Source organism: Maylandia zebra, linkage group LG10, assembly GCF_041146795.1.
Source record: "Maylandia zebra isolate NMK-2024a linkage group LG10, Mzebra_GT3a, whole genome shotgun sequence".
NCBI classification, from domain to species: domain Eukaryota; kingdom Metazoa; phylum Chordata; class Actinopteri; order Cichliformes; family Cichlidae; genus Maylandia; species Maylandia zebra.
This window is the reverse complement of record NC_135176.1, coordinates 2052414-2074439: the sequence shown is the minus strand read 5'-3', so window position 1 is coordinate 2074439 and position 22026 is coordinate 2052414. Positions and strand designations below refer to the sequence as shown.

The following is a 22026-nucleotide window of genomic DNA, read 5'->3' as shown; positions in this document are numbered from 1 at the left end:
GACCTTCATAAGAGCAATCGATGGCGGGTGGTCACAGTGGGAATTTCACAGGAAGATCTGACCTATATATATGCTGCTGGCTGAGGCCACGTATAGAACCCTGTAATGACAGACTGGACATGTAGGGACAGATCAGGCACAACACTATGTCCACTGATGGGTGAAGTGAAAAACACTGATTATGTCTTCGTCATGGCACCTGTGACTGTGTTAGGAAGCAAGCGAACATTTTGTCCTGAAATTTGATGTGTTAGAAGCAGGAAAAAGTGTAAGGATTGGGCGGCAGATGCACCAAATATTTACACATGAGCATCAGAACCAGACCGTGGAGCAATGAAAGAAGGTGGCCCGCTCTGATGAGTGACATTTTCTTTTATATATATTTTATATCACATGGATGGCCAGGTATGTGTGCATCGCTTACCTGGGGAACATCTAACACCAGGATTTGCTATGGGAAGAAGGTAAGCCAGCAGAGGCAGTGCTGGGATGTTACTCTGACACATACCACCTACCCAATCATTACTGCAGACCATGTACACCAGGGGTCTCCATCTCCAGGCCTCGAGGGCCGGTGTCCTGCAGGTTTTAGATATAACTGTTGGTCAACTCACCTGAGTCACACGATTAGTTCGTTACCAGGCCTCTGGAGAACCTCAGGACATGTTGAGGAGCTAATTTAGCCATTTAAATCAGCTGTGTTGGATCAAGGACACATCTAAAACCTGCAGGACACCGGCCCTCGAGGCCTGGAGTTGGAGACCCCTCATGTACGCCCTTTCACGAGCTCAACGATGAGTTTCAGGTGTTGACTTGGGCTCCAAATTTCCTGGATATCAATCCGGTCAAGCGTCTGTGGGATCTGTGGAGGCCCCCCCTCAAAACTTGAAGGATCTGTTGCTAACATCTTTGTCATGGTCCTGGGTCATGTGACCCAGTGTGTTATGCTTAGCCTATTTTGATGTTTATTATTTGTTTAGGTAGTCCAGCCATTTGTATATATCACCCCTGCATTACGTCTCCCTTGCCCTTCGTGTGTTTATGTCTGTGTGTCTTGTACTGTCAAGTTCATGCTGTCAGTTATGTCACCTCCCCCTGTACTATGTCTCCCCGGTTCATGTCTCATGTTTCCTGTTTTACTTTGAAGGCCTGCATTCACTGTCAGTGTATTCAGTTTTACTCCTCCTGTCCTGTCGTTAAGTTCATGTGTGTCAGCTGCGTTCCCATGTGTGGTCACTTCCCCTGATCATCCCTCATGTGTATTTAGTCTCTGTGTTTCATACAGTCTGCGTCGCGTCGTCTGTGTTACCACCCCCTGTGTTCCGTATCTCCAGCCATAGCTTTGCCTTAGTTTATGTCCAGTTTAGGTTTCTGTTTAACTATTACTCTTATGCTGCCCTCACTCTGTTTTGTTCCTTTCATCAGCCAGAATAAAAGGCTCGCTTTTGTTTAACTCCACTCCTGCATCCTCGCTTGTGTTCGCTCCTGGGTCCACCACACACATTTCCGCACGGTCTGCCTCCGCAGACCGTGACAATCTTTGTGTCAGACACCACAGCACAGCTTTCAGGGGTCTCGTGGATCGGGGCTGTTTTGGTAGCAAACATGGGGCCAACACAATATTAGGCAGGAGGTCACAGTGTTACGTCTGAACGGTGTCAAATCTTTGGTCTGTTACTGTTATTGACTGTGCTAGTGACTCAGGTGGAAGAGTGGGTTGGTGGTTTGATCCCTGCTCCCGAGTAAGACGCTTGTGATGTCATCAGCCACACATTATTCACTTGGTTTGGTTTGCAGTTGCTTCACTGATAGAATTCATTAATCATTTACTGATATTATGAGGCGTGTGCATCGTAGCATTGTGTGGTTTTTCTAAAAATGTTTTGTGTCATATTAACCAAGTTTCTCTCTGAGTTACCTGGTGCGGCTGTTTCCTGTCTGGGCGAAAGACAACAACATGCCTGCTCAGCAGCACTAACATGTGCTTATCAGGAACAGGGGTGTTTTCGGTTTACGCATGTTATCTGTGCTTAGTACTGGTGTTTGTTTTTGTTCCCCCCTATTGTGTGTCAATGGTTTGGCCAAACCACTATAAAAGTGACCCATAGCTCAGTTTGCGAGTTGTGTCCACTTGTTGTTTAAGTTTTTGGAAGTTACTTTTTGATTAGAGTTATATTTAGTTGGACCTGCTAATTTTATTTTGAAATCCTGCACTGCCACACGGGTGCAATTCTTAAAAAATATGTGGACTACACGTGTTTACACGACTCTCAAAGCATTATATACAAGTGCAGTCAATTTATCACTTTCTAACCATAAGAGATAACAAGATCCAAATGATGCTTCATCTTATAACATCATACAGTGAACTATGAATGCTGGTGAGAATGATCGGACCTCTGGGATCAGGCCTGCCCCACAGTCAAAGACCACTAACGTCCTGCTGCGCTGACTCAAGAGGGATTGTTTATTTACAGCGTATGCAAACTCTTTTCTTTACATCAGTCATTAGGGTGTTTTAATGATAGAGAAAAACAGAGGGGGGTCAGCCACAGTTCTATAGCCAAGCTCAAACACCCCTGGGAGGTCTGCCATCTCCCTTTAATTTGAAATCATTCAGAGGCAAAATGGTAGCTGTTTGATTTATCCCTTATTACATAGCTTCTTAAGAATCTGTCAGACAGCCTCATGAATTCATTCATCTCCATAAGCTTTCTCTGTGCCACTTAGGCCTTGTGTAATCTGGGTGAGACCCCCTTATCACTTCATTTGCACAAGCAGGAGACTATCAATTCCTGTCCAGTATCTGGAGCACAGGAATTAGAGGTGTTTGGATGTGTCCACACAAAGCTGCAGCGAAAAGAATCTGATTACACAATGAAACACCACGCAGGTGCTCCAATTCACACCCTACATTTACGATATTAGCGAGCATTAGTTAAATATATTTGCCGGTTTATTGCTCATGCTCTTCGGCGTAGATCAAAATCGACAGGCAATTTTCCACCGTGAGTCATTGATGTATTGCCACTGTGAAGAGAGAGACACTTAAAAGCATTTAGCTGGTGCCGAGCTCCACATAGCTGCCTCATAAAAGCAGACAATGGCTGAGCTTAATAAGAAACAGAATGGATCCCATGAGTGTGGAGGACCCATCAAGCTGGGGAATTTCATTTAATTTCCCCGGGGCCATCTATGTCTTGTACACATAATTAGAGCCCAACATGCAATGTTCCTTGTGTTTTGTCAATAATTCCCCGAGGAGCAATCAGGACAAGGGTTGGACATGCCTCTGTGACCTGGGCTACTCGCAACAAGCTCAGCCACCTAATTACACTGCCTCTAACAAGCAATGCGGTGGTGGCGGTTTAAAGCAAAGGATGTGGGAGGGGTTAGGGAGCCGGGCCGAGCCCAGGAGCCGACAGCATACAGCCTCTCTTCAGAGCCCCTCGTGTCATTAAGATTGTTTGTGGCTGCCGCCATGCATGCTGGGACGTCGCTGTCATTATGACAGGCTTGCTTTCTATTTCCCTCATTAAGGATCTACTTCTGTAGTGACTCACTCCCTGTGGTGAAATACACAGCAGGATATTAGAGTTATGGCCCTCTACAGCAGCTGTTTGCTTGGGAGATTTGCAATACAGCCATTTCTGTGGTGTATAATAATCTCAAGTCCATGACTACAAATGCGGCTACTCGAAAGATGCTAGCCAGACTAAATATCGCTGTACAGTTGTCACGGGCTGGGTGTGCGACCCAGCATTTTGAGGTTATTGTATTTGTAGGCATATTGTACGGAGGCTTATCAGGTTGCTTTGAGTTACGGGTTTAGTTTAGGTTACTCTGTTTCTCTGTTTGTGTTCACTACATGTTCTCGTCCTCAGTGGACTCTCAGCTATGCCCGTGGTAGGTTCCCCTTGTTGTTCAGTGTGTCCACCTGTCATGTTTCATGTCTGCGTCTTATTATGCTTCCTGTTTTATTTTGAAAGAGTCTGGTATTCTTTGCTCGTTGTATTTAGCGTTACTCTCGCCTGTGTTGTCATTATGTTTCACTCCAGTCAGCTGTGTCCCCATACCTCACGTGTGTATTTAAGTCCCCAGCGTCACGGCGTCTGCCTACGTACCGCCTTGTTTCCCTTGTTAGGGTCGTAGTTTAAAAAGTCATAGTTTAGTTCATAGTTGAGCCTTGTTTTATTTATTTGTGTTATTAGTCTTATTTTTGAAACTTAGGCTACGTTCACACTGCAGGTGAAAGCGCATCAAATCAGATTTTTTTGACCCTTTGCGACCCATATCCGATCATGCTATGACAGTGTGAACGGCACAAATCCGATATTTTCAAATCCGATCTGGGTCACTTTCGTATGTGGTGCTGAAACCGATACATATCCGATGTTTTAGAAAGCGACTGCTGCTTGATGGTCAGGTCGCATTAAATCCGTCTTTTACGTCACTGACACAAGACAGACGCTGATTATCAGCGCCCGAGAAGACATCGTGAACGCTTCCTGGCCATCCAGTGTAGATGTTGGGAAGGCAACGTTGGAGAAATGTGAACATTTTCTTTGTACTGTATAACCTGCAGATTCTGACAGAAATCTGCAGCTATCCTTTGAAGCACCGCTCCTCTGAAACAGCAATAAGGATCATTATTAGGTTATTTACATTATTATGTAAATAACAAAATAACTTAAAGCAAAAATTGGGAAACGTAAAGTCCGAAGTCTTTATATTAAGGCCATCAGTCAAACTTACTGTTTGCTCTGGGTCTAAACAGAGCGCGTTGTGTGTGACGTCTTCTTTTGCGCATGCGGCCGCTTTGAGCGTTCACACTAGAGCGCGTTTGCTGTTGCATTTTATTTGTAGTGTGAACGAGCAGACAAAAAAATTGGAATTGAGCATTAAGACCTGCAGAGTGAATGTAGCCTTAGTTTTGTCTCCACCGTGTCTGCTTCTGGGTCCACCTCATCATCGCACCCCGCCGTGACAGCAGCACTGAAGGTGATTCTAGAAAACATCTCCTGCACAGTTAAAAGCACTGCTGGACACCGAGCTAACAACTGTTACTGATGTATTAAGCAGATAACAGTAAAACGGTGGTTTTAATCTGCAGCCTTGTTCATTTGGTACAAATATCACAGGACTTGACATATGACAACCCGCCTGCCTTACATAGCCGGGAAGATTCCACTTCCTGTGAGCTGATCCTGATGTGCACAGCGCACAGAGCCAGTCAATTCTGCAGAAATCACCGGCTTGACAAAAGGGCAATAACGGGGCAGAGGGGGGGAGTCACCGGCCCAGTTGTTGGGGGGGCTTACGTGCAGGTGAGCCAGACTTTGACTGACATTCACCCAGTGCGCTGAGAAAGTTTAACCTTGGTGTGCTGGAGAAGCCGCTCTCACAGGGAGACAGTGAGGGATGAAGAGCGAATGTGAGAAAAACTGATTTCCTGCATAACAACCGATGTTTTTTTTCATAAGCAGTCTGTTTCCAGAGACGCTGGTTTGAACCCAAGGTCTTGCTCCATGTTTTATTAAACACGGTAACTGGCAACACTGGCTCATAAATAGAGATGAGCACAGACACCTGAGGAGTCGGGGCACTGCTTGCTCTTGATCGTCCAGCCCAACACGACCCAGAAGGTTCTGCATGCGCAGCACCGCGCACGCTTCTGCCTAGCTGCCCACTGTTTTGTTAGCATCGCGGCAGCTGATAAATGGCACCATATGGAGCAGGTTCGTAATTGGGAAGGTCAATGATGTTAAAAATGTATGTAATTGAGTTTGACTCGACGTGTTTGGCTATTTTTAACTCGGAGCTCAGGCCAGTTTTAATAACGCTGCTTAAACAACATTAGTGCAACTATTAGAAATATGGGGAGAGCTAATGAGGGGTTTAACAGATGGTTATAAAAGCAGTTCAATCATTTACCAAGAATAATACGCCTTCTCTACTCTGCTGATAAAGAATCTCTCTGTTATATCATGTGTGCAAAAGCGAAACAGTGGGAAATAAGCGCCTCATTATGCTTATCCTTAAATATAGACTGGACTTGATATTTCTTTAACTGGGGTTGTGTTTCCACTCTAAAGCCTCTTTGTATGAGGACAATCTCATAAAGTCTTTGATATATGGACACAATTTGCCTGAGAGATTTTTCTTTTCCAGGTCAGGAAAGATGGAAATGGCTTTTTCTTTCCACAGGAGTAAACATCTCAGTCAAACAGCATATTTATGGTTTTTGTTGCTGATAGAATTATTTTCCATCCCCTGTGTTCTCAGCTTGCACTGGGAATTGAATCATTGCCTTAGAAACATGATTCTGTGACTGTTTTTCCCCCATTCAATTTCAAGGACTTGGCAACCTTGTCCTATTCAAACGTGTGCATTATTACATTTTATTGTTGGCCATAAATGAATGGGGAGGTTGAGCACTCTAGAGGCAAGTGTAACACACATTAGGGCTTGTATAATATCGCATCTCAAGGTAAGAGTCAAACCATCTACAGTTCTGTGTTTCGACACCAAAACCGACACACTATTAGCAATCACAAAGCATCGGGAGGCAATCGAAAAGGCAACGGCGATGCAGCCACGTAGGTTTAGATCATTTTTCTCCTGAATAAGCTGGAAGCTTTCAGGGGAACTACTTTGAATTGTGGACTTTAAAAGCTTCTGACAAACGAAAAACATTTCCAGCTCGTACTCTGTGCTCTGACTCTAAAGGTTGCAAAGCTACACACTTACAATGATGTAAAAATTGGCTTTCACAGATCCCAACATTAATGACGTGCTGATCCTGTCCACCTCAGAGGCTGTGAATGCTAGCAGGAGATGACGCTGTGACAGAATGAGGATTTACCTGCTGGGACAATGAGGAGGATGTGGAGCTACTGTAAATGGGTCACAGTGACTGTAAAGGAGAATGAAGGGGGGGCGAACCCCAGAGGCTAGCCATACTGCTGACTCTCAGTTCACTATCACAGCTCTGTAAGTCTCACTGGCTGTGCTCCATTAATAACATTAGCGCCGGCTCGTTTCTCTACGTTCTAGATTTGTCTCATTTACAAAAATGTGTTACAGAAAATAAGGTAAGAGGGACATTACACAGCAGGAAAAACATGTCGACAAAAGAAATGTTTAGCACGTTTAGCACGTGCATAGCGACGCTAAATCGTGGAGTGTAAAGTCCATCAGAACTAGCTGTGGGCGGGGTGGGTGAGGTGACAGGCGCTAAGAGGAGGGGAGGTAGCGGGTGGGACGGCGTGTGCGTATGTGTGTCTAGGGAGTGATGCTGCCTGCTGACCTGGTCATCCATTAGACAGGGTCCATCCATCCAGCCCCCAGCACACACCGCCACCTCCTCCACCCCCCCCACCCGAGGCCCATCATTGCGGCTTTCTGCCAGGCCTGGAATCTCCACATTAATTTCTCATCTGTGGCGCCCTAATGAGCTCCGCCTGCTCGTCCACCTCTGAGACCTCAGTGATTATCAGACAGGGGGGTGACCATTTGTCAATGGCAAGAGGTGGCATTTACACTGCTGACCTTGCTGCCAAGGAGAGCGGAATCAAAATTAGCGGAGCAAAGAACAGAAAAGCCATCAGAAGCTCTGGAGAGCAGCCGCCGCGCGCAAACACGATCCGCTCAAGGATGCTGTCCAAACCTCCGTCTGTCTTTTGTTGCTGCTCCTTTTGGTGAAAACTGCTAAACTTGTATTTGCACATTCACACAAACTTGATAACTGAAGTGTAAAAGCAGAATAATCCTATTGTGCTTTTGCGGCGGTGAGCGGAGGCCCTCGGTTTGCTGCAACACAGAGCGGTGGGCGGTGCGCACCCCTCGGTGGGAGCAGGGATTTGCCGGTTATTGGATGGAGGGGAGCGGTGTAGGTCTGTGACACCCGCTAACCTTGGCCAGTGCTGCTGGGACTTGGAGGGTATCCATCACCGTGGCAGCCCCGAGACCCAGAGCGGGGGGAAAAGCCACAGAAGTTGCCGGGGGAGGGAAAAAAGCTAGTAAAAATTTAATGCACTCCGCAGAGCAGTCATGTCATACTTGGTTATGGAAAATAATCCCAGATGCCTGCAGTGCTAAAATGGAGCTGTAATGTGCTCGCCTCCTAACCCGGCCTGACAGCCATGATGTACGACTACCATTACCGGAAAATATCACTTCAACTAACCCGTGATCCGGCTCCGCTAAGGGTCATATTATCCATGAGGAACAAATTACACTCCCCCAAAGTAAATACAAATTTCCTACACTGACTGGGTACAAAGCACAGAGCGGGGAGGGGGCAGGCGGGAATGTTACCTATGACAACGCTCTGCAGAGTGACAAGGATGATAAAGTACATGACAAATCACTGGCTGACAGGGTACTCTAGTGCAATCAGCCTCAGCCTCGGCCTAGCGAGCACCCACTCAAGCCTGTAAACACTACTCTCTTCCTTTGGAGGGGGCAAAACACATAATCTTTTAACGCTGACAAGTTGCTCTCTCCTTTTTATTACTCATCCTTCCCACTGCGGCGGAAGAGGAAGGGTTTGGGGTGAGGCTGTGTGGGGGGATGGAAGATATAAAACGGTTTTATGTACAGTGCTGCTGAGTGATTGAGAAACACGACTCTTCTGCTATAATTGCCCGAGGGCAAACACAGCAAAACAATAAAGGAGGAGAAACAGCAAATATATTACTGGTTCAGATCTTTATTTTATGTCAAGGACAAACAGGTTCCTGCTTGGATCCCTTGCCTCCAATAAGAGCAAAGCACAGCGAATTACAGCTCTCTGCTGCGCGGCCGTTAATAAGACGCAGAACATTTTCAGAATGGCATTTACAGCTTGTGGCTACTGATAGAGCGAGTAAATAACACTTAGGAAGGTGTGGTCTATAAAAAAGGCCGGAGGCAAGAGGAATAAAAGCTGCGTGGTGATAAAGTTGTGCAGATTACAGTATAGACTCATTGTCTTCGCTGAGGGCCTAAGTGCATGATTGGGGAACAGGAGCACTTGAGCATTAGCGCACATCGGTGCGAAAATGTTTGACGGGCAGTTTCAAGGTGCCACTTAGGAAGAAGGAAAAAAATCACTTAAGCATTCGTGAGTCCAGACAGAGCCGGAGCCTCTCGACTATATTACAAAGATCCAAGACGAGGTGGAGAAATCTACCACTGCTAGATTAAACGTTGAGGGAATGTTTCCGTTTGAAAATAAATGAGGCAGGCTGCACTTACACTGATAAAAAATCCACATTATTATTAATATATTTAAAGTGTGTGGACCTGTCAGAGGCTCCTAAAAGACTTCACTGCTTATGGACCTTTGGAGGATGAGCGATACCTGATGCTACAGAGCTCAGCGAAGTGGAAATGAGCTGTTCTGCACGAGTCCAGGCCCGTGTGACCGCCTGATCCTGTTTGGACACCTCGATTCTGCACCTTGGAGCAAAGGAGGAGCCGAGCCATGACAGACGGTAAACAAGATCATTATTCAGGAAGAACGGCTCACTTCCCCCCACGCATAGTTTCAGCCCCCCAAAAACTGTCCCCCATGAAGGGACAGTTTCATGCACACTGGCTGCTGGGAAAGAGATGCTAACAGTACGAATACAGGGCTAATAATACCAGTGTTGTGCGGCGAGTGACTGCTGATAGGCGTCCTCCTACCTGTCTCCCAGCATGCCATTAACATGTCACGCTGCAGAAGGCCCCGTCCTACGGGTCACTTTGTAATGAGCAAATGCTCTGACAGTTTCCAGCACACGCAGAAACACACTCGCACAGCGACACGGGATCGCGTGCACACGGAGAGCTGTCTCTTATCAGAGCCCGGCAGCTCCACGGCAGAGGCCTTCTACGCCAGGCAGAACATGATTTCTCCTGGGAACACTTTTTCCATTTCCTGCTTTTGAAGGGAAACGAAATAAGCCACGTTTGTCCTCATCTGAATACATTTGACCCATTAAAATGACTCTGCTCTGCCGCGGCGTTGCAAAGGAGACCGCCACGCTCACAGAATGCAAATGACAGCAGCGGCACTGGGCGTAGCGTGCGAGGCTCCTGGCAGGAGCAGATAGTGGCAGGTGACGTGGACTAAGGAGGGCCGTTGAGTGGGAGCTCCAATTACTCCTTACGTTGAAGAAGAACGCGTGAGTCAGCCCTGTCATAGGGGTCCCCGTTTACTAATTCACTCCTCTGTTACTTTAACACACAATTAATCAATGACAGGAAGGTGTAGTCGGTGCTGTTCATCAGGAGCGTAACGTGAGCCAGGGTGAATTAATACAGTCACTGGGGGGATTACCGTGCTCTCGCTCTCTTCCTGAAACAAGAAGGAATTGCCACCGAGACAAGAGCAATTTAAATCGACAACACTGAGTAATGACTCAATTTGCTGCAGAGTCTAAACACTACAAGCAAATGGCATTACTAAATCATTAGAGCACATCTAGCTCTCTGGTTAGAATTCAGTGGCTAATATGGCTGCTTTTACAATCTAAAGTACGCTCAAACTGAGACCTGGATTTTAAAGTGCTTTACAACCAGAATAGCAACAAACGTTTAAACGCTTACAGGTGCTTTTATTTTACCCAACCGTGACCATCCTCATCATTGCATCATCACATGAAAGAAAAACAAGAACCCAGAAGACGAAACGCTGCACGGGCGATGCACGTTTACGCAACGATGTCCAGCGTCTCGTTTGAGGATTCGATCGTGGCTCCTCAGAGCGCTCCAAAAGTAATCGCCGTGACTCGAGCTCACCTCGGGGACATTTTAAAGACAGAGCGCGAGCCTCTCGTACCCGCCCCTTACACAGCTGAGAGGATGATGCATTTCCTCGGAGGTCCTTTACCTTCTAACCAACAAAAATGTCCTCCCGCTCAGTCACCTTTAGCTTTCGGACCTCACACAGAGAGCAGAAGCTCTACCACTGAATCAGATCTGAATCTCTTTCCAACCACATACTCATAAACTCATATCATGTCTATGGTGTCTGGGTACAAAGTCACTTCAAGCATACAAACCTCTGGATGCCGTTCATTTGATTCCTCAGGTTCTGACACTGATGATGACTCCTTTTAGGCTTCTTCTTCTTCTTCTTCTCTCTGGATGTTGAAAAGCTGCTTTTCAGCGTTTGTTTGCAAAATAGGTTAAGAAGCTCGCAGCACCTCTTTGAACGGGGCCAAGAACTCCACGTGTAACTGATCTGATGGACATCATTGACCTCAAAACAACGCCACTATATTCTTACTTACAGCCATAAACGGGCACATTAGCTTCTTTACTTGTGTAACCTTTAAACGTTTGCCAACATCTGTTATGATTTCTTTTCTTCTCTGAAATTACAGGATGCCCAGTACTTGCTCTAGGACACGAGAACACCAAAGCTTAATCACTTTTTCTCCCAGGAGAAAAAATGTATATGAAAAGTTGCTATTCCTGCATCTGGAGTCATTTAGCACTACAGTTTATAGTTTTTGCAACCTTGTAATTGTGTATTTTCCCAGTACAGTCAGTTTAATTTAACCCAAAAACCACTAAAGTAAAAAATAATTAAAGCAAATGAATACATTTAAGAAAAACTGAGGTTGTACACAACTCAGCATCATCAGCTTTTCCACCATGGCCCATGACTTATGTTCTATAACCTGTTGAAGTCCATGATATTCACATAACTCACATTATTTTGGCTTTTTCCCTGAAACACTTCCGGACTTTGTTAAATCTGTAGAGCCTGTTTGCTGCTAATCACTGCTGTGTGTTTCGTTGCTGCTGTAACAATGTAACTGCAACAAAAGTGCCAAAACTGACGCAATGAAGCTCCAACACAGGAAGACGCAATAGATCCTGGCAGGAGGTGGTTTTGCTGGGATTACAGAAACAGAACTACAGTGAAGACAAATGCAGGAGCAAAAAGAGCGCGTCACAGAAACAGACGGGCAGACACCAGCATATAGGTGGATGGATAGATACAGAAATAGACGCCGTGCTGCAGACACGTTCGTCTGTGCTTTAAGTAACAGAAAGCCTGGCTGCCGGAGCAGTCTCATTTAAATGTCATTGAAATCCTAAAAAGCCAGAACAGTTCAATTTAGATTTTGCACATCATTAAGTCATTCATAATTAATGCGCAACTAATTAAGGTTTTGTCATACTTATTAACAGGATGTTTAATTCTAATTACATTCAATTCTCAGTCTTAAAGTAACATTTGGATCTTTTTAAAACACTGATAAAAGACGCTCGAAGGGATTCAAGCACATTCAGCCCAATGTGAAAGTCTTACCTTGTCGTCCTGGTCACTCTCAGTGTCGCACTGCGAGAGAAGGAAAGAGAAAGCTCAAATTAGGAATAAGATGTCCAGTTTGTGGGGTTTTAAACAGTTTGCATTCAATCCCAGTGCGTGTGGTCACCATAATCTCATTCATCTTATCAACTTTTTAATGACAAATTTATCACATAACTTGTATTCTGGACCTGGATATCATCAGATCAGTTCATTAGCTGATCCAAGCAGCAGAATGTGAAATAAAGTGAATTTCTCATGAGCGCCCGTGCCCTTGTTAACACTGGGCACCATGTAAAATTCAGACAGAGCTGGAATCTCCGAACTCTAATCGCCACTGGAATTCTAATAGCATGATGTTGTTGCTGCTTCAGGCTGGGGATGGCAGATTGACACGAGGAGGAAGGGAACTTGGTAATGGTGGGAGGAAAAAGGGGGCTAGATTTCAATTTTTTGTTCCAATTTCAATTTCAAGGTCCACTTAATTCTTTATCAACTAATTAGCGTGATGCTGGGTGAATGGCGGCCCTCGTAGTTGTGCATATGGCTGAGGTGCAGGGAAGCACTGGAGTCAGTAATGAAAAAGGCACTGGGGGGGAATACGGGCAGGGGCTGGTACAGCGTGTGGGCAGGAGCGCGAGGAGGGGTTGGTGGGTGACGATTAAAGTATGGCAGGAGTGAAGGGGGGGGATGATTGACGGCCCACGGAGTGAGCGACAGAAGGCCGTGTCATTTCTTCCTTCCATCTCGTGCTCTTATTTTTTTTTTTGCTGATCTGGGCCCTGCAGAGCTCAAAGGTAGCTGGCTGGGTTTGTGGCTGATCTGCTTCTCGGGCTGGATGGTAAAAAGGGGGCTTGCGAGCTCAGCAGGAGCATAGCATCCAATTTACAGGCCTGTCCCGCACAGCCCAAGGGGCTGCCTGCGGCACACTGCCATGATGGTCAGCTCCAGCAGCTCATAAATTATGCAGAGGCAATAAACGCACTGGGCAAACACTCCTCAGACGTTCCCTGCTCCATTTCGCTCTCACTCCTTCTCCGCCATACATTCCAACCCCGTTTTAAGACAGCGTGCAGGAGCCCTGATAACAAATAAAGATAACGACAGACGACGGTAGATCACGATCACGCGCGGGTGTCTGTGTAATATTAAAAGCTCCAAACTGCGTGCATTTATGCATCTCTTCCAGCTCCTGAGTAAATAGGCGTGTCTGCCTGCATCGCTCTCTCGTGGCCTCCCACACAGACTAACGCCGCAGACGAGATCAACGGCGTTCAGGCTTTTGAGAATGTAGCAACAGCGACGCGACCGAGCACTCATTAGCTGCTTCTCTGTGCACGACGCAAGCAAGCGAGGGGTTCAAATAATTGACATAATTTCAGTTTTCTGCATTGTGTTGTGATCCACGAAAAAAAGGAGTCTAGCCTTTCTTCCCCGTGTTTCCTTTTTGTTCTTATTTTGCTCTCCCTGCTTCCCCCGCTCCTCGGCTGTGCAGCCAATTGCTTTGATTGCCAAGATAGAAGCCGGCTGGAATGACTTGCCCTTGCTTGTGAAGCAAATGGAACATGCTAATGGAACTCATCGTATTACCCGATGCAAAAGTGCCATAGCTCATTACTTTAAGATAAAGGGATATCATTGTAGACGGCAAGCAGAATTGACTTTCTGTGCTGCGACTTGATGATGATTTAATCAACTGCTCTCTTTCACTTCTCATCCCCGAGCCTGTCGCTTTCGCAGGTGCCGCTAAACGAAGCACTCACACGGCTAGTGGGGGAGAGAAAAGAAAAGAAATTGCTGTCATTACTTTCCCCCCCTAGGAATAGAGGTATGCAAATTTCCCAAAGCGACAAAGGGTGGGGGGTGGAAAAGGTGGAAAACTTAATAAAATGGAAATGCCTTTATAATGAGCAAAGTAAAAAAGCCTAAGATCAGGCCTGACAGCCGAGAGCAGGCGATCTGAACGTCCACGACGCCAAAGCTCCCGTGAACTCTGTGTTCGAGCTCGGGCAGGAAGTAGTAAATAATAATATCTCGAGAAGGATAAAAAACAGGTTTGAGGCAGAGCTGTCACTCACTGAGAAGTGATCATAGTGAACGAATGTTTCGCTTCATGCACAACCCGAGGTGGGGAAAAGTCTGAGTACCTGATCAGGAGCCGAGGTCTGCACTTCACAGCTGGAAGTGTCAGGAAACATCGGTACACCTCATCATTAAGACTGAGCATTGTTTTTACAGGTCAGCACGAGCTACAGCTCTGTGTGATACAACAGCTGCTGACATGCGAGCATGAAAAAAACAAAAACCCGCAGCTATGATTAACCACGTCAAAAACACTTTAGAGCAATCCTGGGACGCCGCGGCGACTGAAAAGACATGTGTCAGGCGTTTAAAACGAATCTATTGTACCGAACAGAGAAAAAACAACAAAAGTGGTGCCACTGAGATCACTGACAGGCCGAGGTAGAAGGTCTTATTTAAAGCAACAGTAATGTACAGTAAGGAAACCATTAGTCCTGGGAGAGGGCTGGCAAAGGAAAGTGATAGTCTACCAGGCCCGGTGCCATTTACACAGGACCTGCATTATACTGTACAGCTAGACCCCAGTGTTTAGTTTAAGTAACACAGGAATGTCAAACATTAGCTTCAGCTCTAAGAGCTGTTGATGTTGGCCTGTATCCGGACCACTTCTGATTGCCGCTCTGCTCTCACCCGGGCCTCTCTCTTGGCTGAGTGCTCTTACAAATTTCCCTACACTCTGTCCAAGCATTGAGCCTTTTGTTTATATTGGTCTGAAAGTAGAAGTAAATTATTCTTGTCCTAAATCCTCTCCAGCTGAGAGCAATACTGGCCCAGTAGAAGGGGAACAGAAGGAGCCACGGGCCGAATGCTAAACGACGCAGCCGTGCTATCGTCTGTAACAGCAGGGCACGGCAACGTCTCCTGCCAGAGCTACCCACAGCGAAAAAGTCTGCACTGAAGAGGTAACCACATCACACATGTTTGCGTGCAAAGCAAGTATGCCATGATCTCTTTTCCAGCATAACCTTCTGGATATCCACTGGTCCACAAATACTAACAGATGTTGGAGCAATCAAGAAAAAAATAACATGACAACAATAAAGGTCCAGCAGAGTGTGTTTAGCATGTTCTTGTAATTCCTGATTGGCTGTCTATGTTGCTGCAAGTTGAACAGCGCTCTCTGCGTGAAGTTAGCCTCGGGTTATGCTTGAAAAACTGCCATCAGTATTAACCTCTGCCCGTGCCCTTGGAATTAATTATCATTGATATGGTCTTCATTAAAGCACACTAGTGCACAGAGGAAGGTGCCTGTTTATCAAACCGACACTGGATGTCCTGCAGCAGCGCTGAAGGGGTTAAAGCCCAGGGAGGACGCCAACCTGCCTGCAAGCCTGGGAGCTGGAAAGACAGCGTGAAGGATGGCAGCCATTGCCAGGGTCAGCTCTGACACTGCCAATGTGATGTGCTGTCGTCGAGGGCTCCTCAATCCCTCCTCCTAGCGGCTCCTTCCTGATATAGCTGCATGTCCTGATGGTTTTGTGATGCAAACAGTCACATGGCAAAATGGTTTTCTCCCTTCCCGGTGCATCCTCCTCCATCTGCTGCTGGGGCCTGGATGCCTCAGACCGCCTGCCTGTCACAGCGTGCGTGGAAATTAGCTGGGGAGGAGGTGCTCGCTTGTGCTAATTACATTTTAATCATTGGAAATGTGTTGGCAAATCAAGCCTTGATTGCCATCTTGGAGCCCAGTGCTCTTCTCTGCAGGTCGGGGATGGGGGTGGGATGACTTCTGGGGCTAGAATGCGTCTGAGCCCAGACTCGGCAAGCTGGACACCTCATCCTCCACCGCAGCTTGATATGGCGGCGTGCCTGGCCTACTGCTGGGTAGGGGCTGTGCCACATTATTCACTGGGAATAGAGAAAGACCGGGATGGTAAAATGCGGATCTGTGCCATGCATATTCTCCAATCCCCCACTCACACCTCCCATATTTATCTCTCTTTCTCTTACTCCCTTTCGCTTTTGCACCCACACATTACTAAGTCTGCCAGTCCCGCCGCTGTGAATTGAGGAACAACAAACAGAGATGAGCTAGAGGCGACTGATGAGCTCAGGTTTTGCTACACAGCAGCTACTTTGGCAAACAAAACTAGAAAATGAGACTTAAAAAAAAGGCAAAAAACAAACTGACGTAGTTACATTTTCAGCTTTTAAATAAACACAAAATGATCAAGGTTGACAAGAACACCTTGCTCACAGAAAGCTGATTCAGTTTTGATGAACATCTGTGAAAAGCCACGTTTCCTCCGTGATATCCAATGTTACACAACAGACTGACTCACAGTAATGAGCCCCGAAAGGACGCAACATATACGCATCCGGACCCGCATCGTGCTCAAGGGACTTCACACCCACGTGAACCTCAGATAAACTCTGGGATTACTTTACTTTAGCCGCCCGACACACATTAGTTATTACAGGTTGCCTATAAAGGACACCTATAAGTTCAGGGAGTGGAAGAAAGATTAACAAAACTCGCCTCGCTGGGACGGCTCATTTAAAGAAGCCGCGTTCTGTGGCGACGAAATTGTTTCTGCAGCATCTGCTTGATGCCGAACTGCAACATGAACGTACGACGGGAAAGGAAAGTCCCAAAAGAAATCACAGGCACAGCCTGAGTGTTTCAGACTGTCTATACAGTCACATAAGGAAAGTTCTTCTTCTAGGAGCCAAGAATACTTCGTCAGGGAGGACCAGATTTCTGTCTGGACTAATATAAGCAGGTCTGATCCACATGTGCAACGCTGGCCAAATGCAGCAGGCCAACATCTGAACGCAATTTCCCTTCAAATGTAAAACTTCATCCAGAAGATATTCAGTGCGACCGCAAACTCCAGTTTCTAGTCAGGAGGACAGACGAGATAAAGGAAGGAGGGAGGCCAGAAAAATGAAGCTTTCCACAAAGTAACAACAACATTACAGCCTCTGATCTTTGCTTTCAATATTCAGCACCACAGTCTTTTTATTTTTTATTTATCTGGGCCGTTCCCAAATGTATGGAAAGAATATCTGAGAGAATTTTCAACATCTGACGACTCTCTCTCGTTTTAAAATATCAAATTCTTATCATTTCCTCGTCGTTAGATCTCTTTTCCTTTACATCCTGATCACCAATAATGTCAAATCGGACTGAGACGGCTGCCTGGATGATAAGATTTCCTCTGAAGGCATACAAGCTCTACATGTGTATATTACTTCCCTTTTTAGTGTGGACGAAGGTAGGACATTTAACTCTACTGGAGAGGAAGCACCGCGGGGTTGAAGTGATGCTTAGCAGGGTGAAGCTCTCTGTTGATCAGTCCCATCCACCCACCAAACACGCTCACAACACCACCTGACAAAAGGACCGGGGTAGGAAGAAGGAACAGAGGTGCCACGTTCTCAGCGTCTCAACGTTTTTTAAGTCATATCAGCGCGTTTCTCCAGGCTCTGCACAGCATTTGGGGTTATGTGATAAAAGCCTAAAACGCAGCCCTACACGGACCTTCGTTCAGCCCGACTCTGTTTATATAAGCCAACAGAGGCCCGAGGCTCAAAGCAGATGCTGAATTAATCAAAGATTAATAGAAGGGTTCTGAGATAATTACATACATCAAATTGCATTGTTTGCGTGGTTATGGCGACTCCCACGAGATGAGTCCGCTCGGTGTGCATTTTAATTACCCCCCTCATGCTCGACATTAATAGTGATATGATTTGGCATCCTCGTTACAGCAATCTGGTCACGCACACAAGAAGAAGAATTTCCCAGATGAAGAAGTGGACCCGCAGCTGAGCACATGAGGCTGAGCAGGCAGATGTTCTTAGAATCAGTGAAGCCCTGAGCATCACCGAACCACCCTGGTGTCAGAGCACATGTAGTGACTGCACTGAAGAAGGCTACGCCGTAAAGAATGGCACAGATTCTATGACCAGCTTTTAGAAAGAACTGCACTGCAATGAGCACATCTCATGCTGCCGGCATCACTAATTTTCACACGATCCCTTATGAAATAACACAACTGCTAATATTAATCGTGCAAAATGGAGCCATAATACAGAATTACCTGCAACATTTGCAGTTTACACGCACTCGCAAGCGCGCTGTGTACGAGCTGCAACCTTCTGCAGGCGAGAGATATAAACCTCATCTGCTCCCCTAACCTCCCACTTTCAGCCCCTCCCCTCCCTCCTCTCACACTGACTCATCGCTAAGGGGGGAGAAAAACATCAGGATTAGGTTCTGTGCCTCTAATCACTTAACTCCTCACACCTGATGGCACACTATTAACTTTGACTGTCTCCAGTGACCCCGTGGGTCGTTGCCCATCACATCAAGTTTTTATTAGGGAATTTTCCTCATCATTAGCCATGGCCTGGAAACGAGCCATTAATATTCATACTGGCAAACCAAAATGAGGTCCCACTGATTTTCCATCATCCAGGCTGTCTGTGCAGCTGCCGCTGTTAACAATCACCCCAGTGCTGCACATTTGCCACGTATCATTATAGGGCTTCATAAAGCTCTTTTTCTGCTTCTGCCATGATGGGAAGGAGAGCAAGGTGGTGGCGGAGGAGGAGGTGGAGGAAGAGAAGGCTGTGAGAGCTGCAGCCAGCTGACACCCGTCTGAGAAAAACTGGCTAACTCTGCCAACAATCTGCCTGGAAGTCTCATTCATATACCGGCGCTGTCAGTGCTAACAACCCCTGCAGGCTCTGCCAGGTACACAGCTGAGATACGCCGACTTCCCTGTGCTCTCACATTAGAGCACACATTGTTTATCAGTGTGTAATGGCAGCCAGGAAAGCAGCGCTTTGGAATGGACTGAAATCGTGTACAAGATGCTGACATGTCTGAGGATCACGGAGGGTTTTTATTTAGACAACGATCCTTTTCTGCTTCCCAGTAATATAGAACAAGAACGCAGCATTGTTATTGGTTATTATTACAGGTTTACAAGCAGGACTTTCTTAAACATTAGACTTGTTTAGCATGCACTCACAAACTGGTTGTTCCTCCTCCTGTTAGCAAAGGAGGAGCATCTCACATTACAGCTGCTGGTGCTCAGGCTACACGCAGCGTGAACAGATAAGTTGCGTCTCCCGCTGATAAGACTCCGCCCTCTTCTTCATACACCTCAGCTAAGAGTAGCTGGCCCTGTCACGAATGGCAGCAGCATCCATGCCTGATATTTACATATTTGCTATTTGCACCAGCAGGTTCTCCTCCATCAGTGAATAAAACATCCATCCATCTTCTTCCATTTTTCCAAGTCAGGGTACGCCCTGGAATGACTGGACGACTAATTTAAAATCTCCAGTTAACCGAACCCCTCTGACTCCACCCCTTTGTGTCTGCGTGGCTCCTCCCACAGCCCAAACTCCACACAGGAAGGCCCAGATGGTGGATTCAAACACAGGACCTCCTTTGCGCGAGGCAACAGTGCTAACCACTGCTCCACTGTGCCACCCTACATAAAACAGGGAAAAATAAATCCACGAACTCGCGTGACGTAATGAGACACAACACCTACTAAAGGTTATTTAGCTCAACTGTGATCATTTTGTGAATTTTGGAAGTAATTCTTTGGGTGAAATCTAGTTACTCGAGTATGAAACTGGTTGTCTTACTATGACAAACAGACTGCACAGTTGACAATATTCAGTAAAACAAGGACAGAAGGTGAGACGTTCTAACAGATGCAGCTGCTTCAGCACCGTCTTCCAAATAATTAGAGCCGCAGTGACAAAAACACTTTGTTTTTCCTCTACTATGATTTGCTAGCTGTCACAGTGTACATCTGAGTCACCTCATTATACAGAAAGTACTCAAATAAAAGCAGACACTGCACGCTCCTGTCAGGAATCTGTCTACCACACATGCAAACAAGCAAAGATGAATAAACATTAGTTGTTGTTGAGGGCTGGTCTTTGAGCCGCGAGGCTCACAAAGATGCGCTTTGTACAAAATAAAAATATTTAATTTGAAAGACTGATGCAAGGCAAAATGAAATTAAAAGGAACCCATGCTAACTGCTAAAACAAATTACTCGCAGCACGCTAAATTACATTTGCTCCTCCATCAGCGAGATCAAACGAGCCTAGTTTGACTCTCCTGCGCTAATGATTTCCTGCACTCACCTCCTTTTTCATCCCAGGGGTGTTAATAAACACTCTGTCTGTTTTTGTGTTTGTTTGTTTGTGTGCTTTATTTATACATTTCCCAGCCCCGCGTCTCGCTCCCTCCCTCTCTCTCGCTCACGTCGCCCATGCTGGTGGCAGGCTGGGTGAATTAGAGGGATCTAATGTAATCCCACAGACAGCGGGCTCCTGAAAAACGTGCTCAATTAAAGCAGGATGAGCCCAGTGGGAGCATCCCTGGCGGGGTGCGGGGTGACTGACATGGTCCTTTGGTTGGGATTAATTAGCATGCTAAATGGTAGAGCACGATAGCAGCCCCAAAGCCTAAGGACAGCCACCTGACATCCAGCAGCTCCCACAGCACCGGTACAACATCATTATGGCTGCGGTTCGAGCCGGTCACGGCCTCATTTCATTTCCTGACAAATGCAGGTTCAGACTAAAACAACAGCACCCGCCACAGCATCTCGTTGACATAATTACAACTAAAATTTCAAATTAGCTGATGTTTCCCAGGCTGTAATTCTACCTTTTAAAAATAATCCCAGTTTCTGTCACCAGGCTGGATTACACAACATTATTACAACATGACAGCTGGGATTGTGCGTCACACTTACAGAAGAACTTAATGAAAGACGGCCCAGGTTTGCTCAGCAATCTGGAACCACCACGACAATTTTAATCTTTTTTTTCCAACACAGTATTCTTGGTCTGCAGATTTCCTTCAGGGTCAGCCCCCAACCATCCATCTGGGGGAAATAATGAGAACTTATGAGGCTAATCATCACAACGCGACTGCGTCAGAGCGAAATAGACTCCATCCATCTCGAGTCAAAAGAGTGGAGCGCAGAGCTTTTTGGGTACCTGGTGTCGTGTCAGTGAGTAAGGGTCAGCTGTCACGAGGACCACCGGTGTTTTTCTAAGCCACCGGTTTGAGCTCTGTAATTAGCGTCTCTGAATAAGCAACCAGGTTCCAATACAAACTGACCTACCCTCACCCACACTCCCCAAGCTTCAAGCTTGCTCAGCACAATATCCAACATATAGTTTATGACAGGCCTCAGTGGGGCTTTCTTACAATCCACAGACACTGCAGAGGGGAGAAAAACAAAAAAACTGAGTATTTTGTCAGCTGTAATTACTCTCCAATTATATGGTCAAAATATGTCATTACAGGGCACTTTGTTGTCCAGGATGTCTGGCTTTGATCAAGTTGTGGCACAATGTGTTTCACATTAGTGGCCCTACTGTGATGTATGTTTCCTGTCACAACAAGGATAACAGTGAGGTCAGCAACGCCATCCATCCCTGAAGTATACCCCCTCCCCTTTGTTCTGGCCACGGGGAGTAAGAAAGTAACGAGGAATAGAAACAAGTCAGTAACAGAGAGGAAAATCAAGGAGTTTAAAAATGGATCTTCATCCTATAACTAGTGTAAAATATAATCCACCTGTTGTGTAACACGAAACCGTGACAGTAAAACTTCAATGCTTCCCACCAGAATAAGGACATAAAATATTTAGACAAGC

The 22026-nt window shown here is 46.1% G+C and overlaps 1 protein-coding gene across 15 annotated transcripts in view; it reads right to left on the bottom strand.

Annotated features, from left to right (window-relative positions):
- auts2a (activator of transcription and developmental regulator AUTS2 a) overlaps nt 1-22026 on the bottom strand; it is a 342595-nt gene that overhangs the window by 103249 nt on the left and 217320 nt on the right. For all 15 annotated transcript variants that reach the window (XM_076888884.1, XM_076888889.1, XM_024804007.2 and 12 more), the window contains one exon: nt 12296-12325. In XM_076888884.1, the coding sequence (XP_076744999.1) occupies nt 12296-12325 (30 nt within the window). The remainder of the gene's footprint in view (nt 1-12295; nt 12326-22026) is intronic.